The 12,266-nt window shown below is 42.7% G+C and overlaps 1 protein-coding gene across 2 annotated transcripts; it reads right to left on the bottom strand.

Moving 5' to 3' along the window:
• Positions 1-3,080: 3,080 nt before the first annotated feature.
• pclaf (PCNA clamp associated factor) lies at positions 3,081-10,062 on the bottom strand. 2 transcript variants are annotated; one of them, XM_055662658.1, is made up of 4 exons: positions 9,906-10,062; positions 7,647-7,727; positions 6,905-7,079; positions 3,081-3,275 (listed from the first exon to the last, which is right to left on the bottom strand). In XM_055662658.1, exons 1-4 carry the CDS (start codon positions 9,958-9,960, stop codon positions 3,218-3,220), a joined length of 369 nt encoding a protein of 122 aa, XP_055518633.1. In that variant the 5' UTR covers positions 9,961-10,062; the 3' UTR covers positions 3,081-3,217. The 2 variants fall into 2 exon arrangements, with proteins under 2 accessions (XP_055518633.1, XP_055518632.1); XM_055662657.1 differs by lacking the exon at positions 9,906-10,062 and adding an exon at positions 8,544-9,055.
• Between the last annotated feature and the right edge of the window lie 2,204 nt (positions 10,063-12,266).

A 12,266-nucleotide genomic window follows, 5' to 3' on the forward strand; every position in this document is an offset into this window, starting at 1 on the left:
GTTTAAAATCCGTGCATTGAAGGAAGAATATTTTACAGCCCATCTGTGGTCCCTAACCCCAACCCTAAAACTAACCGGGCATCACCCGCAGGACAGCATATGTCAGCGTGTGACAGGGCGCACGCCATGATGAGGCACCCAATGTCACCCCTGGATTTTGAACATTCCAAAATCCTGGGGCTACAGGGAGACCGCGCGTCACTACATGGGTCACGACCCGACCCGACCACCTCTTTTCAGGCTGTCGCCGAAAATGTCGCCCAAGTGGGACAGACCCTTGAATCCCTCACTCCACTGGAGGGGAAGGGAAACTGCAAAGCCACCTGCCTATGTTTGGTCCATATCCCTCCAAACCTGTCCTATCCATGTACCTGTCTCTGTCTTTGCCTCTGCTCTTTCTGCCTCTGTCTCTCGCTTACCAGTCCTTCCCCACTTGTTCATCAGAAACCCACCCCCAAATTTGGACATTGTAGCTCCCCCTAATGCTCCAGTGTAGTGCCAAGTAACAGCCATGTTGCTGAAAGGGTTGTTGCAATACATGGTGTCCCACACCAGAAGAGCTACCCAGCATCTGCACTCTTAACCTCGTCCTTACCATAACGGTAAGTTCAGCTGAGGCCGAGCGAGGCTTCAGATCACCATCAGAAGTTCCCTCCAGGATGACCAGGTGGCGGACCAGCTCCTTATCATGCTGCATGCCAGTAACATCAAAGACTTTGATCCCCGGCCAGCAATCAGCTTGTGGCATACAGGAGGGATGAGGGCAACGAGGCCTGCCACGGGAGAGGACCCAGCTGAGGCATTTGCCTTGGGATCTCATCCTGACAGTGACAAGTCTGATGAGGATGCTCTGCTCGAGAGAGACTCAAGGTGATAATTAAAGTGAATTTTAGATGTATTTGAACAGCTCTGTCTTTACTTTGCTTTCCAGGGGATGGTTTAAATATTAAGCAGAAAAGTTCTCACAAATATGTTTCTGTTCATTTAAAGTTGATATCCCCCCCCCTCAAAAAAAAATGCAATTTCAGCCATTTCTATTGTCCTTCCGGGCAATCTCACTTGCCAAGTTCCATTGATTCAATATAGTCACCTACTTCCATGACTCATCTTTTCAGTGGGCAGAGTAAATGGGGTACTATGTACAATCAAAAGCAAAGATCCTAGAGGAGCTAACTGGTCTATAATGCTCCTCTAGGATCTTTAATCAAAAGTATGGTATAGGTCTGGTCAGGCAATAATAATACAGTAACAAGTATGTTACAAGGAAACGAAAATCACTTCTATTCTCTTTATTTTAAATTACAAAATCCTAGAGTTACACAAAAAAGCTGGGATATATTATGTATCTTTTTCCCCTCTTGATGTTACTGTGCCTACCTTCAAAGGTGTCAAACAGATTGATACAATTCTTTATCAACTTACCTTGCTGTGACTGGGCACAACAGAGATTGATGATTGAAGACTCAAGAGGAAAAGACCTATGCTATGGGCATGTCATGATACTATTCGGTCCTTCACAAAGAACATGCTTGCATCAATCTGTAGTGTGCATGGTTAAGCATATATGTTACCATGGACCAGGTTTTATTTACAAAGGTTGATCATACACTGAATAATCCAACCACATTTTTTTTTGGAAGTGGAAAGAAATAGAAATTGCATTCATTGCAACGTGTAAAGAGTTGAGATACTGTATTATAATTTGCTGCATGTCTTTATGGTATACTAGACCAAGTCTCCCAACGTGCGGTTGTGGGGAGGCGGCATGCAGCGTCACACACACACACTATCCCCCCCCCCCCCCCCCCCCCCCGCACTCACGCTAATTACCCCCCTTGATATTAAATTAATATTATTAATTTGCTCCTTTTACCCCATAACCACCCTATCTGCTGACGCATAGCCCCCAACTTGCAGTCACATCTAGAGAGGGGGGGGAGGGATAGAGAGTGAGGGCAGAGACACAGAGAGAGGGGCAAGAGAGAGAGGGGGTGGCACGGAGGAAGGGGGGGGGGGGAGAGGGGGGCAGGAGGGGGGGGGGGGGAGAGGGAGGGGGGGGAAGGGGAGGGGGGGGGAGAGAGGGGGGGGGGGGGGGGGGGGGGAGAGGAGTGGGGGGGGGGGAAGAGAGTGCCTTTTTACTTCAACCCAAACAACCATTTGCAGTCAGTGCTTTTTTTTACCTCTAACCATATTTTCATTTTCTAACCAAATTAAGGGTACTCAGTGCTGTAGACATTTGTCAGTGTCATTCAAAGCTCTGATTGAGGCACACCACTTCCTGGTTTTATAGTCCTTCCCCCCCCCTCCCTCCAGCAGGGGCAGCAGAGAGAATGGGGAATGTTGTAAAAACATTAATATCTCTGTCAATTTTCATCGACGGGAAAAATCCTCGGCACACATGCGGCTGAGGGGGGCTCTGAGCGAGGTGGCCAAAAATGACGGCCGTAGGTGGCGGCGTACTCTCGGAAACCGCAGCACAGATCGCCAAAACCAGTCAAGAACAGAGTTTTAGTAATATAGATAGATATCATGTCTTGAGTGGTGAATATGTTTGGTTGTGACTTTATTAGAAGCAGAAATAATATGTGAATGCTTCATTGATCATTATTCCGACTGGTATCTATGCACTTCGTCTGAGCACATTATTGCAAGCCGTTTTAAATGACCACCTAAACTGTCATTCAGCAACCTAAAAAGCTGCCTAGGTTGCCCGGCTGGCAACAGCAAAAAAAAGTTAAGTGAGAGCCCTGCAAATGTGCCGCTATTTCATCTTTTATAATTGACTCCAGCATCTTCCCCACCACCGATGTGAGGCTAACTGGTCTATAATATGTGGGTTTAGAATTCATGTCTGTTCAATTGATTAGGGGCACATCAAATTGGATTGCAACAGAAAACTGTAAACACATGAACAATTGTTCCAAGGGAAAAGACAGACAAGTTTTCTCTTATTTTCCTGTATGAACACCACTCCGTTCCCTTCCAATAATGTGCAGAATACGGTGTTAAATTAAAATCCAAAAATTGATTAAAATCTGGACCAAAAGAACGTCAGAATTAGGCATTTTCACCCACACGACGGCATTTAAATGGATATTTTTAATTGAATTTCTGTACAAAACAAGTCCAAACGACAAAGTAATTGACATATATACACACATATACACGTCAAGAAAGATCTCTTCAAGTATCAGACGTGGTTAAAAGAACACGGAGCTCAGTTTTCTTCACCTGACGCAGCTTCATCCGAAGACCCTGCAGACAGAGGACGTGCCCTGGTTGAGACAAAATAAACTTGTCAAAGCATTTTTAAGCCAGTTCCACGGAGGTGTTAATTTTTAAAACTAATGGCAAATGTTACTCAATGCATATACAGTGACAAAGTGACTTTTGACATCTCTGAAGCTACAATGGTGCACATTAATCTTTGCTGTAGCGGTAGCTGCAGCTGCAGGAATGCCATCTTCAAATGCAACACATGGGAAGGGTGTCTTGAAATGTTTTCCCTGTGCTGGAAAATTCTGGAGAAATTTCAAATTGCTGCAGCATAGATATTGTGCATCAGCAATGGAGAGCAATATTGAATTCAATGGAAGCATAGATCCAAATGTCACCAGAAATTCACTAAGGCTAGAATGCAATTTAGATTGCCACCATCAAATGCCAAATGTTTTACTCTCCTGGACAAAGTGCAGCCATGTGGAGCAAGTGTGAGGTGGAGTATAAAACCACTTGCTGCAAGTCTGATCTTCATCTCATCTACGCTATCAATCCTGCTAGATCTCACCCAGTTACATTTTCTCGATGACATCCGCTTACACAGAAATCTGAAATGGGTTGATTTTAATAGTGTGACATCAGATATTTGTTGGTGATCTTATATTAATGGTAGCTACTGGAATGTAACATTAATGCTAGAATTAATGAACAGCTCATAGAAATTCACAAACAAACAAATCATAAATTGAGACTGAGACCTGACGAAATTCCAGCTCTTCAATTGCAATTGTGTTTTGAAGATGGCGTAATCTTTACAATAGCACTGATACTGGAACCATTCCTATGGGTTAGGTGGCTAATATAACCCTACCATGATCAAATGCAAGACAATTTCAAAGCCACATCACGCGTTCACGTTCTCTTCTTGCTCCTAACATTGGGAAGATGTATAGCAGTTTGAAAACAGTGACCACCAGGTTCAAGAATAGTTGTTTCCCAGCAATCATCAGGCACTTGAACGCTGCGCAAAACTAAACTCAGCAACTATTAATTTTGGCTGCCACTAGAACCAAGGTTTATTAATTATATTAATATTATACATTATTTGTATATTGGATTTGCAGGTCTGTTAAGCTGTTACATGTTGAGTCTCATTGTTCTGTTGGTATGTATGACAGTTAAATACTTGATTCTGTGGGGGAGAAGGGAAAGTTGATAAATCAACAAAAATGTTGGCTTGGAAAATAAGATTTCCACTGTCACCTTTTATGAAAGCAAAATTATATATTTTAAGCGTTTGAATTGAAGCCATGCCTGGCGGACGAACCAAGAGAGAAATGGTTGGTGTATTTAGGTGCCCAGAAGGCTTTTGATACAGGTGCCATACAAGGCATTATTCAACACTGCAGATAATATGCTGACAAGGATGATTGGAACAAACAGGTAATTTTCAGACTAGGGGGCTGTAATCGTCGGAACATGGTGAAAGGATCCCAGTTTTTCAAAATCTATATCTATATCCAAGATAAGAGGATAAATTGTAATTATTCAAGTTTGCCGATGAGGGAAAAGCTAGGCAGCAGTGAAGACAGCTGATTCTGGGGATTTATAGCCAGGCCAAGAGAGAATATCTTGGCAGAGGGGTCAATGTAGAAAACATATGGGATCATCCTCTGGCTGAGACTTTTAAAATAGTAAAAATGAAATATGGTTTTCTGATGGATCCTGGCTCCCCTTGTACACAAATCACCAAAAGCTCACATGCAATTTCTATAAATAATAATGTCAGTTTCTCAAATTTGTGTACAAGATAAACGTATTTCTCCAATAACACAAATCCCTAATTGAGACCACACCAGGTCTGGGTGCAGATCTGTTCTCCTTAAATATATGCTACGCTAACATTAAAGGATGCATAGAAAATTCACCAGGTTCATTTCCAGGATAAACACAAAATGCTGAAGTAACAGGAACAGTAACGGCAAGAACAGGAAGGCAAATTATCTGAGTGGTGTCAGGTTAGGAAAAGGGGAAGTACAGAGACCTGGGTGTCCTTGTACATCAGTCAGTGACAGAAACATGCTGAATATGATGAAAGAATGGAGCGACTGGGCTTGTATTCACTGGCACTGGAATTTAGAAGGATGAGAGGGTATCTTATAGAAACATATAAAATGATTAAGGATTGGACACGCTAGATGCAGGAAACATGTTCCTGATGTTGGGAGAGTCCAGAACTAGGTGGGCACAGTTTAAGAATAAGGAGTAGGCCATTTAGAACGGAGATGAGGAAATATTTTTTCAGATAGTTGTGAATTGGTGGAATTCTCTGCCTCAGAAGGCAGGGGAGGCCGATTCACTGGATGCATTCAAGAGTGTTAGATAGAACTCTTAGGGCTAGCAGAATCAAGGGATATGGTGCGAAGGCAGGAACAGGCAACTGATTGTGGATGATTAGCTATGATCACATTGAATGGCCTACTCCTGCACCTATTGTCTGTGTAACTCAGCGGGTCAGACAGCATCTCTGGAGAATAGGAAATGTCTTCAAACTGAAAGTGGAGGTAGGGAGGACGGTTGGAGATAATAAACTGGAGGGGAGAAAAGACCAGAACGAATGAGGCTGGCTAATAGATGACCTCAGGAAGGGCGGTGCTCACAATGGCCCATTGTGGGCAGTGGAAGGCGAGTGGAATAAGAGGGATACAGGAATACATTTTGTGACCATCTTTGGTATAAATCAGCATCTGCAGTTCCTTCCTGCTCATTTCCAGCAAGACAGGTTTGAAGTGAGGAAATATTAGACCTGTGTTTTTAAATTGGCAATCTCAATGAAAAATACAATTCTTAAAATGACTTGACAGGGTAGATGCAGAGTTGTTGTTCCCCTGGATGGTGCGCGTCTCAAATAGGGAAATGCCCACTCAGTATGGATGAGACGTTTCTTCATCAATGAGATGGTGAGTCTTTGGAATTCATTCACCAAGAATATTTAATACAGTTCAATACATGTCTTTAGATATTGTGGGGAAATCTTAAGATATGTTGATGGTTCAGGAAAGCCATGTTGAGATAAAAGATCACACTAACCTCACTGAATGGCAACACAGACAGTTGGGGACAAATGGCATGTTGCTCATTTCATAAGGTTCAGGAATTTGCTTTGACAAGGCCTAGTTATGGGAAACAGTATTGCACCTTTAATGCAGCAGCATGATGAATTTAGCGGGCATTTTACCTTCCTTGGTCCTGAAACTCTAATGAGCCAATCAAAATGCCCAGTTAGCTAAGGAGATTGCCTATGGCTGCCCTCGAGTGCCTGTAAGTAAATAGCGACCCCACTCCATTTTACTTGCGGAAAAAATTTCAATATCCTGAAAAAATTTCTGCGACCTAGCTGAGGCCACGAGTAGGTGGGAACTCCCCTCGAGCATGTAGGAGAGTTCCAGCGACCTCATAGGACCTTGTGTCGACCATGCTGCGAGTTTGAGTCCATGGCAAACTCTTCTAAACTCGCAGATTAGGTCGCTCAAGTGGGACAGGCCCTTCAGTCACCTTTCCCAATATTTCAGTCGACAATTAATTTTACATTTGAGAGAAGTTTTGCTCTATTGAAGTGAGTTTTGTGTAAAGCTATGAAGGAACAGTTAAGACTATGTGTTTGAAAGAAGAATCTGAAATTTACCTTCTCTGAGCTTTTTTTGGTTCAGCCGTGCTGCTAGTGGGCTCATCATCCGAGGGAACTGTATTTTCTTTCTCCGGCAGTTTCGATGGACCACCGCCAAAGAAATCTCCAATGCCTTTCTGCCACTTTGGGGTGGGTCTTGGACACACTGAATTCCCACCAGCATATTTATTTTCTGTTCCAAACAAAGCAAGCAGAACTCAGCACAACATATGCCATTGGACCAAGTCAGTAAGCATTCTTGGAAACCACCAAACTGTGTTTATAGTGGTATAAACATAATTATCCCAATACTACAGACAGAAGTCACTAATGTCCCAATTTAAATATTAAACGTTTCTTCTTCCATGGAAACACCCATGATCAATGCAGAAAGCTCAGTTTTTGTTGAACAGAAACCATAGATTCCCAAGTAATATGCATTGAGACTATATCCACTTTCAAAATTACAATTTAATCATCATTAATTGATCTATGAACATTATTACATATTTAACCATATCAAATGGTCCCTGCTGGAAATAATTTCCAATTAATGTCAAAAATCGGCACTGAAAAGAAACACAGCATTTTATACAACTTGCTGCAGACCACACTTCATGAAGCCCAAAATATTCTCTTTTGGGACAAACATAATGTGATTTTAGTCGATGACCAGCCTTCTGTGGATAATTCCTGGAAGCAAAACTAATAATTTCTAGGGCATTTCTACTGAAGTACATGTTGTCCTGTTGGTACATACCCTTTTTCCCAGGGGATGTCAGGGAGTTGTTTGCTGCACTCGTACATCCAAGTGCCTTTCTTGGTGCTCGGGCAGCAACAGCTGAGGAAACAAAAAGCACAGAGTCCTTCTTAAAACCAGGTGGATTGAGAAAAGTAGAAAATTAAGACATGGTTAGATTCTCAAATGTTAAAACACAAAATACTGTAATAACTTAGTGGGTCGGCATTGGTGGTGGACATGGCTAGGCAACATTTTGGGTGAAGACGCTTCTTCAGACTGAGTGTTAGTGTGCGCTGGAAAAGAGGTGGGGGTAGGAAAAAGGCTGGCAATTGATGGGGTTTACAGGTGATGGTCAGCAGATAGGTGATTTACCAATTTGCAAATAAAATCAAACAAAATAGCTTCATGAGCTGAAAAACCTTACAGAATAGCCCATAAAAAATTGCCACCCAAAAGATAAAAACCATGGCATAGTGACATTGCTTCTAAAGACTGCATGATCCCCATATAGCCGGATATACTCAATTTTTCTATTTCAAGACTAGCCAGCTCTGCTCCAGTATTAATAATTTGTAGCATTAATTTTTACCCCAGTCTGCAGGGTCCTTTCAGCAGTTTTAGTCTGCATTTCCCAGCTTTAATACGTTTATTTTTTTTCTTTCATTAATCTATTCAATAGATGGGATACAATGTTGATGCAATGGGATACCAGAGCTCTGAGCCCACCTGAGCCCAGAGGTATCTTTTGGCTATCCATTGTTTGCATCACTAAATCAACATGAACAGGTCACTATTCCTCATCATCAGATGATGCCTGACCCATTGTGCATGGTTACATTTCAAACGTTCATCTTATACAACAATTTGCTTTAATACTTTCAACTTCAATTGGATATGTTATCAAGAGACACCAACCTAAAAGACGATTAGAATCAGGGGTCTGAAGCTTAACGTATGGATATGCATCAGGAATTGTTATGGAGCCTTCAAAATATATTCCATTACACAAAGTTGCCATTTCAAAAGTAGCTAAACTGGTCAAAATATACTCGACACAAAAGCATTGTGGCCAATGCCGTATTGATGTGATGGGCACTTGTGTATCAAGTGCCCATCAAAGCCCAACTCTGGACAGTGTCAAATTTGATGTTCCCAGCGAGAAACCAAGTATCAACTCCACAAAGGAAACATTTTGGTTTGTCACAACGTGACCTTCCATGTGCTGGTGGTACATTCCAGTGCACAACAATACGTGCTGGGAGATGCAGTGAAGTTTGCATATAGTCTGAAGAATTGTTTCAACATTTGTCCCCGCTGAGTTACTCTAACATTTTGTGTCTATCTTGTATGAAGACTCTGGGTATAGACATAGTCTTGGATCCTTCACAATGTTAGCAGAATCCTGTACAGCAGCGTCTTAAACACTTCTTCACGGCGCTATGATTTAAAGATGAAAAATAAATGATATTGAAGCATTATTAAGGGAATATACTGGGAGACACAAGGAAATGTAGGAGGAATTGAGCAAAACACAAAGTATAGGTCAGGCAGCATTTGTGGAGAGAATGGACAGGCATTTCGGATCGGGAACTCTGGATTGAAATACATTGATTTAATACTATGACTAGCAGATGTGCATTTGGTACACTCAACACAAAGCCATTTCCCCAACAGATGCTACTTAACCTGCCGAATTCCTCCAACGTTGTGATTTACTATGCATTGGTTGTATCTCATTCATAAAATAAACGTGTAGTACAAATGCATATTCATAAAAACATACAGGAAATGCAACTAAAAACAAAATGGTTGACAGGGCTCTGGAGGGGTTGAAAATAATACATAAAAAGAATCTCCCAGGGGATATTTGGCAGCAGAGACGCCGGAGACTGGTGAGTACAGGCGGGTAGTTTACGGCGAGGCTGGCTGTGGGACATGGGCCTCTCCCGTCTCCGGAGCCCGCTCTCGGGGCATCCCGGCGCCAAAACCCAAGGCGGAGATGGCGCGCTTTCCACGGGTTCGTTCCCCGCACCAGCGGCGAGACTCGCGGCAACCTCGGTGCGCGGTGCCCCGAACGGGCGGCCATCCCGCCAAAACCGGCCACGGCCGCAGATGGGAACGGACAGCGGGAACGTCCCCTTTAATTAAAGGGGGAGGGGGGTGTGTGGCGGTCAGGGCTTAGACGGACGGTCCGGCTGGGACTAAAACGGCCTGGAGCCGTCCATACCCTCCCGGGACATCATCGCGGGTTCACGGTATAGATCTTGCGCCGCTTACCCTTTCGGAAAGCGCCTGTGGAGACGGACGGGGCGTCGGCCTTGGTGCGCACCATGTCGTCGCTTGCGGGTCGGGTGGGTTCAGGCCAGCTCGCGCCGCCGCGCGCCGCCTTTTTAAATCCGCCGCCAGCAGCTCGCGCCTCCCGCCCGCTCAACCGCCGCCCGCCGCCATTGGTCGGCCGCCCGGCGCTACCTCCAATCACGTCTCCCGTCTCATCCGCCCTCAGCCGAGCGACCAATCGGAGCGACGGGCTCGCCAGCCGCCCAACCTCGCTCGGCCAATCAGACGTCAGGCGGGAAAGCCGAGCTGCGGTGTTGTCCGGTGCGATCCCCGATTAAAACAACCATCCCCGGGCAGGAATATCTCATCAAAAAAATACATATCACAAACTGCAACCTATAGCAATGGTATGATATTAAATTTGTTTAAATTGCGAAGAAATGACTTTCACCAATTCTCCACCCAGCTGGCGCGTTGATTAGATTGACAGTGGTGTGGACCAATGCATAGCTGCATGCTTGGCGGGCTCTATAAATCGTTTGCTAATAGTTGGTGTAATTAGTGAGCCTGGGTTTTAAGAATGGAATTCGCATTATATATATATGGGAATTATATATATATATATATATGGGAATTATATATATATATATATATATATATGGGAATTATGCGAAAGTCATTGCATTCTGCACTTTATTGAAATGATACCCTTTAGTTACACAAAAAACACATATATATATATATTTAGTACATATACTAAATGGTATCATTTCAATAAAGTGCAGAATGCAATGTCTGGATCATAAAGGAGATCTTTGCTGTTGGTGTATTCCAGTTAGAATTGTATTGAAATGCAATGACTAATTTATTTGTTATAGTATATAGAGGGACATAACATAACAGTGGAAAACAATATAGGGGTTTTTAAACAAAATATTAAAAACCTAGAGGTGATTTTACATTTTAGAATCGTTCGTTAATACAAGCGATTTTAGCAGACAGGTACTCTGTTCGTGGTAAATCGTCGTTTTTATCTAAACAATAGTAATGTTTTAAACAAAAAAAAACAATGCTGGTCAACGGGTCAAGCAGCTTCTGTGGAAGGGAATGAACAAACAACGTGTCTTCAGACTGATGAATTAGACGGGAGATAGCTGGTAGAGAGATGTGAAGTCCCCCTGACAATGAAACTCCTCAGCTTACATATTGTAATTCGTCTTTGCTTTGTTTATTGGATCATTGAATCATAGAATGTGATACAGAAGGAGGCCATTTGCCTTATCACGCTAGCTTTTGTTGCATATGTTCAATATAATCCACAACACCTGCCTCTTCCTTGCAGCCCTATTACAATTTTCACCCGAGCATTTACCCAGTTATTACCCAGGTTACTATTGAATCAGTTTCTATCAATTCTTTCTTTTAGTAAATTACTGCATAAAAATGTTCTTAATTTCTCCTCTGGTTCCGTTGCCAATTACCTGAAATCTGACCTGAGTTCTGACATAGACTGCTGAACCTGAAATATTAACTGTTTCTCGTTCCACATATGCTACAAGAAATCTTAATGTATGGTTGTAAACATACTTTAATTAACCTTAAAAAAAAGAAGTGCTGGATAAACTGGGCAGGTCAGATAGTATCCATGGAGGGAAATAGATAGACAACATTTTTGGTTGGGACCCGAAGAAGGGTCTTAGCCAAAATGTTTTTTTTGTCCATTTTTTTCTACAGATGCTACCTGAAACACTGAGTTCCTCCAGCAATTTATTTTTGCTCAGGATTCCAGCATTTGCCATCTCTTGCGTCAGCAATTGATATTGTCCCTGAAAAAGTTGAACGTGGAATTTATCTGTATGTCCCATCCAGGAAGATTCTGTTGCCAGTATGCTGGAGTTTGGAACCTCACATCCACCATGTTCTGCTTAAACGTCAATTGCATGGTTCATCTGTTCAGGGAGCTAATGTGGGTTAAGGAGAATTGCTTGGGACTCCTTTGCTAATGGAACTTGATACCTTGACCATTAACAGATCCAGATGGCAAGTTGTCAATGGATTCTGAATAAAAAATGCTGGAAACACACACTTAGCAGATCAGGCAGCATCGACCAAAAGAGAAACGGAGCCCGTATTCAGGTTGAAGGTATTCTGATTACTGACGAAGAGTGCTCAACCTGAAAAGTTAACCCTGTTTCTTTTTCCGCAGATGTTGACAGACCTACCTTATGCTACCAACATTTTCCATATCTATTTCAGATTTCCAGCATTGCAGTTTTCAGCAGATTTATTCAGTCTTCTTATGTGGCCACATTCATGCCAGATGTTTCTGACTGGGAGTGCATAGTGCCCACCAACATGTTT

This window comes from Leucoraja erinacea, chromosome 36 (assembly GCF_028641065.1).
Source record: "Leucoraja erinacea ecotype New England chromosome 36, Leri_hhj_1, whole genome shotgun sequence".
NCBI lineage: Eukaryota > Metazoa > Chordata > Chondrichthyes > Rajiformes > Rajidae > Leucoraja > Leucoraja erinaceus.